Source organism: Pungitius pungitius, chromosome 4 (genome assembly GCF_949316345.1).
Source record: "Pungitius pungitius chromosome 4, fPunPun2.1, whole genome shotgun sequence".
Taxonomy (NCBI): Eukaryota; Metazoa; Chordata; class Actinopteri; order Perciformes; family Gasterosteidae; genus Pungitius; species Pungitius pungitius.
This window is the reverse complement of record NC_084903.1, coordinates 2,750,239-2,766,745: the sequence shown is the minus strand read 5'-3', so window position 1 is coordinate 2,766,745 and position 16,507 is coordinate 2,750,239. Positions and strand designations below refer to the sequence as shown.

At 45.5% G+C, this 16,507-nt stretch overlaps 1 protein-coding gene across 2 annotated transcripts in view; it reads left to right on the top strand.

Moving 5' to 3' along the window:
- Positions 1-16,507, top strand: part of cdh8 (cadherin 8) — an 80,583-nt gene that overhangs the window by 24,610 nt on the left and 39,466 nt on the right. For both annotated transcript variants that reach the window (XM_037488740.2, XM_037488731.2), the window contains exon 3: positions 7,203-7,497. In XM_037488740.2, the coding sequence (XP_037344637.2) occupies positions 7,203-7,497 (295 nt within the window). The remainder of the gene's footprint in view (positions 1-7,202; positions 7,498-16,507) is intronic.

Below are 16,507 nucleotides of genomic sequence, written 5' to 3'. Positions count from 1 at the left end.
TTTTCCTAAACATGAGCAACAACGCCTTCCATCATGAGACTCACAACTTGCATGTGTTGTTTGTCATGTGATCCTGTGATTTCGTTGAAAGTATCACAAGCTCATCTGTGCCAATCAGATCTACATCCACCCTCATTTACTCTGTGGTAGAAAACAATAGATTAAATAAAAAAAAATCCTGTGACAGAGTGAAAGGGAAGGAGGCAGGGGAGGCGGGGCGGCGGGGGGGGCGGTGTAGTAAAATGTTGAAATGTGAATTACAAACCCGGGCAGCACCATCTGGACCGAGAAAACACACATCATATTGGCGAGCCGGCACATTGAATTAGACTTGCTACGGGATCCATCTGCACCTCGTGAAATCAATCTCCTTCCTTGATTTGATTAGGTCAGCCACGCCGAAGAAAGAGAAAACTGTTGTGCTCCTTAATTATGCTTGTTTGGCTTTGCACACCTCCACACCCACCTCGCCTCCGGGCACGCTGTGTATGCCGATGAGTTTCGTGCCCACAGGTAGGGTAATGACAGCAGTCGAGGTTAACGCTGCCGAAATCCACCTCCTCTGTAACACCCAGCGTGTGCGCTGCAGCCCAGCTCATTTGCACAGCCCTGCCTCGCTATTGTCTTGAACATTTCTTTCTCTATTGAAATGTTTTTTTTTTTTAATCACAGAGTGTACTCTGCCTGCCTGAGTTCGTCGCCTGGCCTGATCAGCACAAGTGCTTCCCCAGAAGTCCTGCTTGTTATTTACCTGGCCGCCTGAGTTTGACGGTCACTTTGGGCACAAGCCAATGAACAGACTCGGATGCTCTCTTGTTGTAACAACAGGCTGTAAAAATCTAAACCGAACATCGCTTTCATATGCAATGGGTCACTGCAGAAGTGAGAGCTACTGTAGCCAGGAGCTGGCTGCATTATGCAGAATTATTTTTATTTTCCCCCCATTCTCTCTCACCAGGGTGATACTGTACCCTGCTCTGATTAAAATGCATCCTCCCATGCATCCGTACTCACAAACAAAAAGCTTTTCACGGGTGGCTAAATCTAATTGTGTTGCCACCTCGTGCTAAAGGTAACTGCTTTGACTTTGACTTATTCTCCAGAAGCAATAACGCGCTGGCGGCAGTGAACGCAACACGTGTGCCATTGCTCCAAGTGCACGGATGGGCCGAGAACAACCGTCGCCCTGATTGACCTTGGATACAGATTGCACTCAAATTGTCACGTGTTTTTTTGTTAGTTTCATTAATTCATGAATGTCTGAGAGGAAATTGAAACTGGAATGGAAGCGGAAGACAAAAGCTTTGTGTTTATTCGACCCTCTGCTGTGTGGAGGAGGAATAACACGGGGAGTCTCTCTACTGATTGTAATTACTGTACCTTCCCTGAGTGGGGATGGCTTCAATTACAAACCGTCACCTCTGCTTGTATGTGGGTCATGACACCATCTCCTTCTCATTGTTTAAATGAAGAAAGAGTGTTATCAGTGATAATGAATGAACAGGGAAACAGGCCAGGTACTTCTTACCCTTTTTGGCTTACATGAAGCGTGTTTGACCTCTCAGAAGAGCATTATCGATCATTGTTCTATTGCCCATCAATCCACACACCAACAACTGATAGTCAACCTCTAAGGAAACATCTTTATTGGTACAACAAACGCAAATGTACCCATCAGATATTTCAGCATTTACACAATTTGGCATTTTATGTTACTCTATTTCCTAATGAATCTATTTATTTCCAATGTTCCAGCACCACATTCTTTCTCTATATGGTTTGGCTCCAGTGAAGTCCACCATGGTTCAAACCAAAAGGGAACTTTTCTGTCCAATTTGATAAAACACAGCACGCCACCAGACATACTGGAAGGAAAATGTTCCCAAGAATAGATAAGTGTATCATATATCATGCATGCACCATCTGTTCAGTACATTCAAAATGTTATTGCAATATTTAGAATTACAGATTATTCATGTAGGTGTAATTAACACGCGTCGACAATCCCAAAAATGGGAGGAAGCAACAATTCATTTCCAGACATTTTTGATCAGAAGTAACTATTAGGCCAATGTTGCCTAAGGGCGTGCAGATGGAAGAGAAAGGTGGCTCTGACTTTACCAGTTTTGGCCATGAATTGCCTTCTGTCGATCCCTCACTGCATTACTAGACCATGTTTGGTGGATTTGGGTCAATAAAAAAGACTGAACTGAATAGTAAAAAAGGTCAACATCTGGCTGTTACAACAGGTGCTATCTAAACTAGTCCACGCAGCTTTGGGGTTTCCGTACATTTTACATAACAACATGCAAGCTGCTACATATTTAATGGGTAGGATTACATTCTCCAGCGTGATCGCCAGGTCTGGTCACGCAACCTCTGTTTAACGGATCTTTCGGCATCAGGGCTTCCCCAAACCTGACATTCAGAGCACACAGTGCTGCATTATACCACGTATTTTCATGCTGCTCCACACTTTTGTCATTTAGCATCTGTTGCAACATTAAATCACATCCAATGCTTCTACATAGTGGTGGAAAGTAACTCCGGTTCTGCACTTCTGTACACATTGGATTATTTGTAATAGTCTTGAATGTTTCCATTTTCTGTTATTTTTAACAACTGTTTGAGTGTAATTCACATGGAATTGTTGTCAATTTTACCACACAACATTTATTTGACAGCTCCTAGCTGAAGCTAGTAAATAAGGCACTGTAATTTAAATGTCTCAAATTGAATTTGTTTATAAAATCGACATAACTGTGAAACCAGAGGATGAAGACCAAAAAACTGTGTGGGTGGACACTAGTATTACGAGTGTAAAGTTTCATGGTTCCTGTTTAAGTTTGGTGCGTAGGTGGTCCCCATTTGTCTTACTCGTGTATTAGTTATTGGTTTAGTTAGTGCAGATCAGACCAAATGCATTTCCCCTAATGGCTGTTTCATATGAATCATTTCCTCAAGCGATGAAAGGCCAAAATTTCCCGAAAATGAATGCAAATATTAAAGCTTTCTTTCCAACAAACATGATCTCAGGGTCCCCTCAGAAGGGACTGCTGTTGTTTTCTCAAATTCAGCAAAACAAGTGACAGTCCCTCAACGAGGAGGAGTACCAAAAGTAAAAATTTGGATGAGGCATTCCCACGTAGCGGGTGCAGTGTTTTCCAGCTGACGAGCAGCATCACAGCGACAGCGTCTCCTCCCCCCCACTCCCAGTTCCGTCTCCCATGCCTCCGCATTCCTACTGCCACATGCACAGGAGGGAACACTTGTCCCATCTACGACCTGCCTTGACAAGGAGAACATTCATTGTAGGACTCCAATACAAAAAAGCCGAGGCAGGGGCGGAGGGTTGAGAGATGGAGGTTGTGGGCTCATGTTCATTAGTACTCGGTGATTGTTCAAGTGATTTTCCTCGTAAAAAAAAGCTCCTCTTCAGACTGGCACATGCTCCACTGACAGGATAAGCAGTCCCATGCAGCCCCTGATTGGGAGCTGTGGTTGACAAATGGAGCCGTGCATGTGTGTGAGAACAAGGAGTCCTCTGAAAGTACTCTCGCTGGTTCATTTCTTCAGTTGACCGAGGCTTTCTTCATCACATTTTGAGTTTGAGCTTCAAAATACAAACCAACGTCGGTCTTTTCATCGTAGTACAGCGAGTGATGTGAAAAAGGGCAAAATAACTTCTTCAGCCCGTATAGAGACACTGCACTCACTCATGGCAATGTATGCATTCAGGGTTGTCAACATTAACGTGTTAATGCGATTAATGTGGCTGAGATTCATGCGATAAAATACTTTGCCCGGAGTTGGCGCAACTTTGTTTACTTCCAGGTCTTTTCGTTATGCCAGAAGTAAACAAAAATGACCCTGGAAACGAAACCGCCGCTAGCTGCAGTCAGTTAACGTCAGATCGGAGAAAGCAAGACGGTAGCTGAGGGTAGAGAGAGCTTTTTCGGGGAGTAAAACAAGTGGAGGTGTGACATGCAGAGGAATTCCTCCACGCGTCAATCAGAGCACTTAAAGCTATGCTAAGCTAACAGCTAGGCTTCTCCCATTTCAAGATTTCTAACAAAGTCCGCAGAGGACCACCACTACATCCCTTAGAATGTTGGCACTTCAAACACCGCCGGTCAAATCATGAGCGCCAGCAAAGTGCGATTAATCACAATGAATGCATTTCAAAATGTGCAAATAACAAAAAGTTAATTCTTTTTACATTCCTAGAGTGAAGCAATCCTACTCTGTTTGGCTCCAAACAGACAGGACATGGCCTCACAGCCAGCGGGCTTACGGGGCACTGATCTGTGCTGCGTTTACACTGCTGGTGTTTTTTGGCGGGCAGACACTCATCCGTTTGCTTCTGGTTTCCTGAATGCCGCTGTCAATGTCACTAGATCTTGTTGCTGTTTTTAGTTGCCGAGGCAACTCGGTTAATGACAGGGACCTTTGACAGAACCCCAACCTCCTTCAGTAATTGTACTGTTTGATGACCGTTGGTGCACTCCAATGCGAAGGCTGTCGACGAAGTGGGCGACCGAGGCCTTTAAAGGAGACGTCAGCTGAGGATTGCAGCTGGTTCAGGCCGGCTCGGCTCAACTTTCAGAGAGCGCAGTGCTAGAAGAGAAGGCATTTTTTGCGAAGCGATGATTGATTGCATAACCTCTTTCATTTTTCTCAAAATAAATCAAAGACTGTGCCGTTTTTGATGCAGTGGACTTAGTCATCCATCCGTGACTTGTGCTCCTTAGACAGCTCGACAAAGTGGTAACTCCATTAAAATGTTGACAAATTGTTCCTCTAAAATAGAAAAATCAAGAAAATAGTTCCATTGTGTTGTTGTGGATATGTGTTGGTTGTTTTGTTTTTTTGGTTGCTCCATGCGCTATTGGGGGAAGACTCCTGATTGGTTGGTACATTCCAGGCCAAACCAGCCAGTGTCAAAAGAATTTTCAATTCAATATAATACTTTTAAAATTAAAAGAGACACGAGCAACTCCTCCAAAATTTTGTTAAATATTCTTTTTTTTGTATAGATCTTGTCCCGGCGAGGTCGTACCCTGTGTGTGTGTGGTAGGGGCGTGGCCCCCACCTGAGCTCTATCAGACTCCCTGATTACACTTCACTGAGCATCCGCTGCTCAGGCAACCAAGCTGCCTTCAATCTGCTAATCGCCGTGCAGTACATCTACCCCCGGTCCTTCATCCACTCGTCACCGGATCGTTGATTTAGTACACTGGCGGCGTGCTTATAACTGAGGAGGCAAGTGTCAGCATCCTCAACCTATAGCTGGCACATAAAAGGCCTCATCATCTCAAGGACTGAATTTCAGATTATATCTGTTTTTGTTAGCCTGGATTTTGAATCTTTCATTTACGTTACTTTCATCACATCAATTACATTTACAATGCAGTAGTTTGGCTGTTGAGTGTTCCTTTTTTATGGGAATCATCTCCTCTGCCTGTGCAAATCATTTCAAACCAGCTGTCACAGCTGTCAAAAATTCATACATGAATTCAAACAATTCAAAAAGAAAGTAAAATTTGTATATATTCAACCAGGCATTGTTTCCCACTAAAACAAAGAGCACACCTGATTCAATCAAGAACAAACAACTACATGTCTAAATAAATTTGCATTCCTCTATGGGGGATGTCACATTATTAATGTAAAATGAAGAAAGGGTGTCTTAATTGTCAAGGACATAATGAAGCTAAAAATATTCATGCCAAAATCAAAACTGAAGTTGAAATAGTCAATTTGCTTCCCAACGAGGTAACAGTCGAGCTATATATTGTGAACAAATTCAAACGTAGGATTAAAAAAACCAATGACAGACCATCATTAATTTGAGCTCTTTTAAAGGGTTTCTCAGTGTGCAGGATGTTGCGAGGCATTTGTGTTAATGAGCTACATCCTTCATGTGAAATGATGGCACAATTAGGAAAACAAAAGTGCAAGGTGTGACAATTTAAGTGAATGTGCTTTGTCAGTGTCTGCAAACAACACCTCCGAGAGAGAATATGCATAAAAGCCGCCTTCTGAAAACATTGCAGGGGGGGTTTAGAGGTCGGGGATTCTCACCGGCAGATTTTCACCTCGCTGTTTTGCACCCTAACCGCTCCCCCTGGGGATCCTCGGTTTGAAGCGCTGTGGCAGGAAATGAAATTAAAGCTGCTGAATACAGATGTTTTTGCTTTGCGTGGCTGTGTGGCGAGTCGTGCACGCGGCGGCTTTGTGCGTTCTTTGAGCGGCGCGCATATTAACGAAAAACTACAAACTGTAAAGAGTGAGACTGCCAGCCGCGTGCCGAAAAGCACTGCAGCACCGCTGGCTTGGTAAATGGCCTCCTCGCTGCCTCTCCCCTCCGCTCTGAAAGTCACTCATCTTGGGGATCAGGGGGATTACGTGAAAGGTGACTCGCGGGGGAAACAAGGGCTCTTCGTGTTTATGCGAATTAAAGCAAAGTTACTCGCCTCCCTCACGTCAAAGCCCTGCATGCTATTTCATTACGTTAGCTCTCTGGCCTTCCACCCAGCACCGGTGTATCTTCTGCACTTCTGATTTTTCCTTTCTGTAAACTACAGCCGTGCACAGATGTTTCCAGTGCCTTATGTGGCTTTGTCAGACTCATTAGTTACACTCAGCCCATGCAGCGAGTGGGAGCCATCCACTCAGCCTAGCACGTAATGCAGCTTTAGTGAACTAATGAAACTGTAATTACAAAAGTAATGAGGAACAGGCAGTATTGTCCAGTAACTATGGGTCTAGCTATTGGCGAGGATGAATGATTGTGTGCAGCGTTTCCCTCTTTAATCTTTTATGGATTCTGATACTCTTCTGTATTATGGAATGCACATTCAAAAGCACTTCTTCGTTCTCTGGATTTCATACTGCAGGGAGCAATATCCCCCCGCAATGTGTTTGTATGATGTATTTGCAACGTATAATGAGGAACAATGTAGGCTAAGGTCCATTTCCCGAGCCTCTTATAAAGTTATGCCCCCCCAGCGGGCCTCATTTAGCAACGTGTAGGCTATGTAGAGCTTCGTTTAGTCTCCCTGCTACGCTAGTTGCAACAAAAGCGCAGCAGAAAAAAAAAAGAAAAACTACACTTTACAGTCTTAAAATCAACTTGCATTCACATGTTTATACTCAGAATTCCACCTCCTTAACTTTTATTTTTCCTCTTTTAATTGCAGCTCCACACAGACTTGGATGTTGGCGGCAAAAACATCAAGTACGTGTTGGCGGGCGAGGGCGCCGGCACCATCTTCGCCATCAACGAGCTGACGGGCGACATCCACGCCATGAAGAGGCTGGACCGCGAGGAGAAGGCCGAGTACACGCTGACGGCGCAGGTGGTCAACGCCGACACGGACGAGCCCTTGGAGCCGCCGTCCGAGTTCATCATCAAGGTCCAGGACATTAACGACAACCCGCCGCAGTTCAACGAAGGCCCTTACCGGGCCTCTGTTCCTGAGATGTCTGCTGTGGGTGAGTTCAAACACCCCCCCTGGACGGGCTTCCTCTCCGTGTGCCGCACACACACACACACACACACACTAATCACTGTGTGAGATTTTCCAAGACTAATGGGCTATTGCATACGAAATAATGAGTGGATGGGAAATAGAGGGAAATGAGCGCGCCTATTTACATGCCTGCTTGCTACGGGTATCTCAGCAAATTAAATTATGATCAATCACTAGGACTTCTCTCATAGCTCAGTGCTAAGCTGCCTAATGCTAATGTTCAATCATGCGGCAGAACAGCCCACTCACAAACAACGTGCAACAGGCCAAATGCACACGTCTCGAAAGGTTCTTGACATACACACAGAAGAGGAAAAAGCACATTTCGATCTGCCTGTGGACACAGCAGTTTCCTCCGTTCGGTGTGGTGCAGTCATCGAGTGTTTTAACTTTATTCAAGTGACCGCCAGTGACATGGTATAGCTAGTTATTGTTGCGATCAAATATTCATGGGACGCTTCAAAAGTTCCGAAAAGAATATGTTGGTAAATCTGTTGTAGAAAATGTTAAAGCACTGCAGTGCAACAAACACAAACACGCCCCTCCTTGACACAATAAAGCATTAAGGCTCAACAAACCTCCGTGTAGTGATGTCTGTGCACGGATGCTATTTATTCTGAGGATTCAAGCCTTTTAGTGTAATTGTAGATGAACTGGACGAAGCCAAAGTCAATTCCACTTCCTCCTAGTGTGTCCGCACCAAATGATGCTACCAACCACAAGCTAACTTCTCTCCACCCCCCCCCCCCCCACAAGATGGCTCACAACCCGTGGCATGCTAATATATATTCATACATTCACATTCTTATTCCATGCATGCATTTAAATGACCACATAATTCAGATGTATTGCTCATCTAGGACTGGCAGAGGCTCGTAAGTGGATCAGTACACTGTTTTTTTTTTTTCTTTCTTCTTTTTCTCTTCCTCCGGGGGGGGGGGGCACTTTGCCACTGACCCCAGAGCAGCACGAGTCTCGCAGAAAACGTTTCCATCAGTAGCAGGAAGGAGATCAGAGCGCCTCTTTGTGTCGTTTTTTTTTTTTTTTTTTTGACATAAGGGGTGCTGAGGTCTGTTGTTATTGGGGCTTTTCTCCTCGTCGAGTTCCCCCGTGTTACCTGTCACGTCTGCTGACATTACACGCCAGGGCAGATGGTGCTAGGTATGTAGCAGAGTGTCTTTTGGTGAATCCCATCTGTGGGTTGCAGCCTTTACGTCAGGTTGCTCGCGGTAACGCTCGACTTAGCTCTCAGCGCCTCATGATCAGGATTTCTTTTCTTTCTTTTTTTTTGAAGCCGCCGTGGTGGCAGCTAAAAAGGAACAAAACCGAGTGCAAAATAATCTGTGTAAACATAGAATAACAGTGAGCTGTTGTTGTCTGAACTTTGTTCCTTGAGCGACGCTGCTCGTCGTCTTGGATCTCGGCTCTCCCAGGGTTTCTCCCCGGTGCGGTGCAGGGACCGCCACGGCGACGGGGTAGAGGGGGGGGAAGTGGTGGTTGACAGCCTTCTGTGATTCGCCGCTGGGAATAACGCACAAGAAATGGAAATTGGCGTCTCTTTGTTGATTTTGTTGTTCCCTTTTGACACCCCTGATTAATTAAACATTAGCAAAAAAGAAAGCTCAGTTTTTCACTTGAAGAGGCTTCTTTTTTTTTTTTTTTTTTTTCTTCTTGCAACTAGTTTTTCATATTCGCGGCGTTGTGGGGCGGATGCGACGCTCCGGACGGACAAACTGTAAGCCTTTGGACTCTCTCGTGTCCTATCCATGAATAAACCGGTCTCTTTACAGTGGTGTTTCGTCTCTTATCACGTGGAAATGAGGATTTGTGCGAGCCCTGGTGGATCACTGCGAAACCGTGTGCTGTGGAGTGGAAAACTTACAGCGTCCACAGGAAAGGCAGCAGAAAATAAAAGGGACGCGGGTGAGGTCTGCTGATTAGAAACTGGGAGGCACAGGCACGTGGCAGGAGATGCCACACGTACGCCGATGCCGAGTCACCTGCGTCAAATAATCAAAAATCTAATCCCGAGCGTAACGGGCCGGTTCTCGTGACGATGCCATCCACTTACGGGGCTTGTCAGTTCCACTCCAGACTTCATCAATGTCTTCCCAGCTCCTGGCTTATCGGGGAGTGTGTCCTCGCGTATCAGTGAGACCGGGGACAAATATCAACACCCACCGTTTTTACCAGCCAAGGACTTCAGCTAGATAGCGCCCTCCCCCTCCCCCTCCCCACATTAAATGTCACCATCCCCCCCATAGGAAGCGGTCCCCGCAGCCGGATGAGATATGTGACATGGGCCGGCGGGGTCGCCATGGTTCCTGTGTGCGGAAGGAGCATCGGGGTTAATGGGAAATGAAGGAGAAAGACCTTTTGTTCTTCCTTTTAAAAAGGCCCCTGTCGCACAAGACGTGTGCTTTCCGTGACTCTTCTCTGACTTTCATTTTCCTGAATGGCAGAAAAAAGGGGCGGGCTGGCGGGGGGGGGGGGGGGGGCACCGTTTCTCCGAGTGCAGCGCAACAAGGATGTCCTGCAGGAGAGAGTGGGGTCCGATTGGTGGAAATGAGCCCGGAGCAGTCAGGTGTCAGGAGGGATTGTGCGGCCCGGTGTCGAGCCGACAAAAGTTGCATTTCGTAAATGTCAACTATTTTGTAACGAGACAGAACAGACGTGTTTTTGAAGGCGCATCCATTGATCCCTTTGTGCACTTTAATGGGAGTGGAACAAGCCGATGACTTGTATACATTACACATTTTTGGAGTCTTGTGACTAGCTGGCGGGAAAAATAGAGGTTCAATGTGCAGTACTCTTTGAGCGACACACCTTTTATGTTCGCTCGTTAATGGCTAGGTCATTCCATTTGGAGAACAGCTGCCCACAATTGCTGGACATAAGGTTGCAGGGGCTGGAAAACGCAGACAGACAGTGAATGAACAGACGAAGAGAAAGTGCAGTGGCCCGGAGAGAGCGCGACACGTTGTGATGCTAGAAAACGTAAACGCCTTAAAAGGCACAAACATAGAAAGCAGTCCAGCACAACACAGTGGAAATGTGGGCTTTACTGTGACAGCAAACCGGTGGTTCTCCAAACCCAGGAGAGCAGCATTCTTCTGCTGTTAATGTGATGGAATCCAAAGCAGCAGCTTTTTTTGCCTCAATCATTTTACATTCTGGAAGCTTTTTTTTTAGTGTACAAACCCAACATCTGCTTGTTGTGTTTCAATTATTCAGAGCATTTCTATTTCGTACAAATGTTGAGATGTCTCCATGTGTCTGCTGGGGTTCTCTGTAGTTGTGTATCGGTCTCCTTGCCCTAGTAGTAAAGGTGCTTTATTGCATAATATCTCCTACAAGTTAAGCAAACAAGTTGCGTCCCAAGCAGGTCCTTATGAGAAACGAGATCAACGTCTGTTAATTGGTAGAGGATGGTGTGGGGATAGGGTTAAAAAAAAATGTTAATGTTAATAAACACTTACGTGTCTCTCGCTTCAAGAGACCGCAGATCTTTTGTGAAATAAACTAAACACTTCCTTACGTTTACAAAGTGCCAAATAATGATCATCAAGAGACTCAAAGGTTTATTGACAGATATCATATTCACAACCAAATAAGTTACGTTAACTGTGAGCAGATCAACACTCTCTTCAAATTTGAAAACCTCCTAATTATATTATTATAAATAAACGTCATTATGCCGGCCTTTCATTCCATTCAAAAGCTATTTCTTGGTTCTAATTAGTAGGATACCAACGTATGTCCTGGGAGGCGGTTGTGTATTGTTGAGGGGAACTCTGTGGGTTCATCACTATTACAACCACTTTCTTGCTTTCTTTTTACTCATTTGATCCATTGTTAATATAAAGATAATAATTAGTGCAGCCTTAACCACTTTTTGGGGGGCAATTATCTAATTAATTTTTACAAATCCATGGCTTGTTTAATTTCATCTGCTTCTACTCATCAGGCAAGTGAATGATGTGGCTTTTCTTTTTTTTTAATTGAAAGATAAAAAAAATCTAAATCAAATTAATATTTACTCTACCTCTCCGTTTCACACGTACTTTCATTAGATAATTATGCTTCGCCGCGACTTCAATTAAAAGTGCGTTTGTAGCTTGTTTTCTGAAAGCTTGGCCGTGATCACCATTCTAATTCATTTGCACGGATCGCACGGATCTCCCCGGGATTAGCACACTTCGCTTTTTCCTGTTAATGGGGGTCTTCGACTTTAAGGCCAGTACAAGCCGACGACTTCTGTCGACCATATGCTGGAATTAGGAGGTTCTGCCACCCTTCTGCGGCTAACAAGGGGGCGGCGATGTCGTTTTTGGGGGAAAAAAGTCCCCAGGTAATTAGGAGGAGGTCGCCATACCGTCCTCCCTGTGCCGAGGGGGGGGGGTGTGAATGACAATAATTGCTACACGGGCAAATAAAACTTGTTGAAAGTTGTTTCGCCGGATTGCGTGTGTGTGTGTGTGTGTGGCGGGGGGGTTGCGAGGGGGTGCTTCATTACCGAGGCGATTAATGAACGGACGCGTGGACAGATGGCCCGTCTCCTCCCCGCGCAGGCCGCGCTCCCCGGGAACCCCCTCGGCAGAACGAAATACCTGCTCCCCGCCAAACGCGTTCGAGACTCGCTAAAATTGGAGCGCCGACGTAAAATTGAAGTGACGTTAATAGATTACCTGGTGGTTGATTTGAATTTTTTCGAGTTATTCCGGGGGGGGAACAGGACTAACAGGCACAGGCGACCACGTGGGCCTTAATGACGTTTCTGATTACGCTGGCGTCACCGCCGGCAGCTGGGAACGTAAGTAGAGGCCTGTCGGTGCCGATTTGGACGATGAATGAGCGGACCCGATCAAAGGGGGGGGAGACGTATGGAAATGAGCACGATGCGGACCTTCTATCGTACAGCGGAGGAGCGCACTACTGGGATCTTAATGGGATTTTACCCAGAATACAGAAGCCTGTATGAAGGCACATGTTATTAAACTGTGCTGTATGTTGGATCACAGCACGTGTCCATCTGTCTATTTCAGTCTATCTGTCTCTGTGGCTTTCTCTTATCTAAGGCTGATTCATATTGCTTTTCGCTTATTTCTTTTTCAGATCAATACAGGGAAAGGTGAGTTATTTTTAAAGTATTTCACGCTCCACTTGGGCCAGATGTTTGATAAAATTCCCTTTCCTTTGATACGTCTAAAAATAGTATTTCACTCTGCTGGTCTCACAGTGAATTCGCACGTCTCGGTGCCTGAGAAGTCTGATTCTGAACCCATTAAGTGTCAGTTTAACTTGAATAAACCCAAGCCGCATTTCGGGGTCAGCGCAGCCCACGTGAGCGAAAAGAAGCACATTTTTTTGTGCATCTTTTGATCAGGCAGGTCTCCGTTGAGCTCTGAGCAGAGGGAGCGCGTGTGCTCGCTGTTTGTGTCTCTCTCTCCTCTCTCTGATCCGAGAATCCGCTCTGCAGCTTGGCAGATGGACAGAGTGGCAGGGGGCCCCTGGCCCTTTAACATGGTGGGCAGCTGGGCGAGTGCTGGGCCAGTGCTGGGCCCGGGGCACATCTGACGAGCGGGCTCCGGGGCTGGGCCCGGGACGCGGCACACTGGGGGTTTGGGGGGGGGGTTCTGTGGTGGTGGTGGTAATGGTGGACGTGGGTGGCTCACAAGCTGAGCTGGGGTCACAGCGGTGAACCCCGGGCCAAGAATGCCACTCTCTCCCGGGCCCCCTCTAACTGCCAGGCGGTGTGCGTGCCAGCCTGCCCTTTACTGTGGACATGCTTAATGGGGAGGAAGGGGGGGCGGGCAGAGAGGATTTAACCGACATGCCCGAGTTTCTCTGTAAATAACCCGCTGCTCCCATCCATCTCACCTCGTTTGGCAACAGCACGTGCACCTGTGCACCTGTGTGCACGTGCACGTCCAAGTACGCGTGGGTTTCTTTGTCGGCTCGTTTTTTATTTTTTTTTATTCACATCTGTTGATGTCACCTCTCGATGACCCGGGCGACTCCTTCTTTCGGTGTCATTACCGTGCACATCGGGTTGTCTTCGCCCAGCAGCATTGCTAAAAACAAAGCCGACTGTACACAAGAAGAAAACGGATGAACATCCCCCGTGGTAAAACAACAACAACAGCACACACAACAGAGGGCCACGCACGAGCTGCTCGCTATCACACACAAACGTGTATTACTAATTCATCAAGCGTTATTTATTATCCAATATCCCTGAGAATGAATGCAGGGAGCGTCCTCAGTCACCAGTGCAGATACAGTAATATCACCCTTTTTTTTTTTAAAGGCTCCTGGGGCGGTCTTCCACGTACGTGAGCCTCGGAGCGAACACCTCCTCTGCGTTGGCACTGGGTTGCGCGGCCTAAAAGGCGCCGCCGTGCAGGTGTAGCGTGTCCCTGGTCCCCCCCCCCCGAGCACGCAGGAGACTCAATGTTTTTTTTTTTTTTGTCTCCCTCGCCCATCCTCCCTTCACCGCTCTCCTTCGCTCACACTAATGCCCCTTCTCGCTCTTCCCTTGAGGGGGGGGGGGGACGGATAAAGTAGCCGGCTTCTAGGTAATGAAGCCCTTCAATGTGATCTGCATGAGATCGCCCCCCTCCCCTCCCCTCCCCTCCCCTGGCCGGCCCTGGCCGCCTTGGCCACGGGAAGAATGCGAAGAGACTCTCAATTAGACCAAGGACAAAAAGCAGCTTTCTCCTCGTCAACACTGTCCCCCCCCCCCCGCCCCTTTTTTTTTTCTTCATTTAAGCCTTGCAGATGAAGTAGCAAGAGAAGAAAAAAAATGTAAAAAAAGCAAGTAAATAACAAACAAACGGCTCATAAAAGGGAAGGTAAATGAGGGAGTGTGGCGTATTCAAAGTGCTGTGCGCTTGCTTTTGTCTCTAATGATGAGGCGAAGGATGCGGGGGAGCTGGGGGCCGACAAATATGCCACCATCTGGGTCGTCGCATTGGATATGATTAGAAATGGATTACACGCAAGAGGGTCAACACTGGTACAACATGGAACACGAGGGAAGCCAAGGTTACAATCTGAATTCATTTGTCTGATTGCATTTTTTAAGTACGGAAATATTCACCAGGATGCCATGTTAGACGGAACAAGTCGTTGTACCTGTCAAAGCCCTGCATTGCATGTAAGACTCCTCTTTCGCTGTCGTACTGTCACACAGAAGATCTACTGATCTTTTTTTTATTTTATTTTTTTATCAAGGTCAGTTAGTCAATGAGAGTGAAAACAAGGACACAGAAGCCTGCCTATCAGCAGGGGGCCTCATCCTGGTGTGGTGAGCCAGAGGAGGACACCGTGATGCCTTCCAATGGCCACTGGTGGGCTGATCCCCTCAAGAGCTCTGTGGAGTCAATTAGCAGTCTCTGGTTGAAGGGGAGGGGGGGGGGGCGATGCTACAGTAGTTTATTGTGACTAGAGCTGAAACTTGGTCCATCGATTTTAGTTGATCGACAGGAAATGAATAGCAGCTATTTTGGTCTCTTTTTAGTGATAAGGATGTGCTCCTTCAATGTTGTTTTGTCCAAACAACAGGTTTTGCTCTTCGGGAAACTTGTATGAGCATTTCTGACAAAATTATTGATGAAATTATTGATTTAATGAATGGAATATTTGTGAGAAACAGGAGATTAATCAATAATAATAAGTATTGTACCCTCCCTTGGCACCTTACAACATTGGCTTCTCCCATTTAGAAAAACAAAAAGTACACCACAGTCAAAGGTTTGGAAACATTTACTCAATCGAGTCAATGAGAGGGTGTTTTTTTTTTCTAGCACAAAAGGGGACGTACGTTTCACGTTTCACATACGCAGAAAGTTATCAAAAAGCAGGATGGTTTGAACTTCCCAGATCATTACGATGCTTGTTTTTTTTTTTTGCAGAAGCATCCCAGCGTGAAAAGATGGTTTGTATGAAATTTAATTCACCGCTTTAAATTTACAAACCTAATAAAAGGACCTTTTTTATTTTATATCATTTAAATGAGCAGTGCTGCTGCTCCCAGTTAAAATCCGGCAAGAGTAATTTTCCAAATGATTGGATGGATCCTGGATGATGCCAGCAGCTGGATGGCGGATCTTGCACAGCACTCAGCTCATTTTCTCTTCCTCTGCTTTACATGCTGAATAATGATAAAATATCAGCAGTTTTCTTTTCATCCTATAAATATTTGCATATTTTGGTATCAAGGTAATCAGAAGTAACGGAAACTGGTGCAATTAGTTAATTATAGATGTTTGTACATTTATAAATGTATTTAAATGTAATTAGTAATTGCATCAGAATATATTGTTAAGTTACTCCCATAACCCTGAACAATATTCCCATCATGTGACTCAATACCTTCTGTTCACCACACTACTTTACTTAACCTCACACTCCCTATGATGCAAGTTCCCTTTTTATTTATTTTTTTCTAATGAAGGTTACTTGTAAAATAATTGTTTTAGTTTTGAAGTCCCCATTACCACCATTCATTTACTAAAATTAAAAAATATATATTTGTAATCCCCTCATAACAAGTGTCCACATTTGGAAACCAAATCAACACAGAATATGTTCATTATTTTTAGATTTGAAAACAGCTCGTTTTGAAAAACAGAACATTTACTGTCATGACATCGTGTCTTATTTTTTTTTGCAGAGGAGATAAAAAAACACGACTTCCATAATCATTTTAATAAATCCAATCAAAACTCAAAGTGGCAAGAACATTCTGAAACAGTGAGTCTAATTCTACAACCATTACAACCAACTCTGTGCTCCACTAACACCTCCAGGGTGTTCTAGTGGGTGAGGGCTAAGGATTCGAGTCGCCACCCCCCCCTAAAGAGAACAGGCTGTCAAAAGAAGCACATCGTTGGTGTGCACTGACCACGGCGCGTACTGTACTATATCCGGAGCTCCTCCGACGCTGCGTCCCAGGCGCAGGGAGTGAA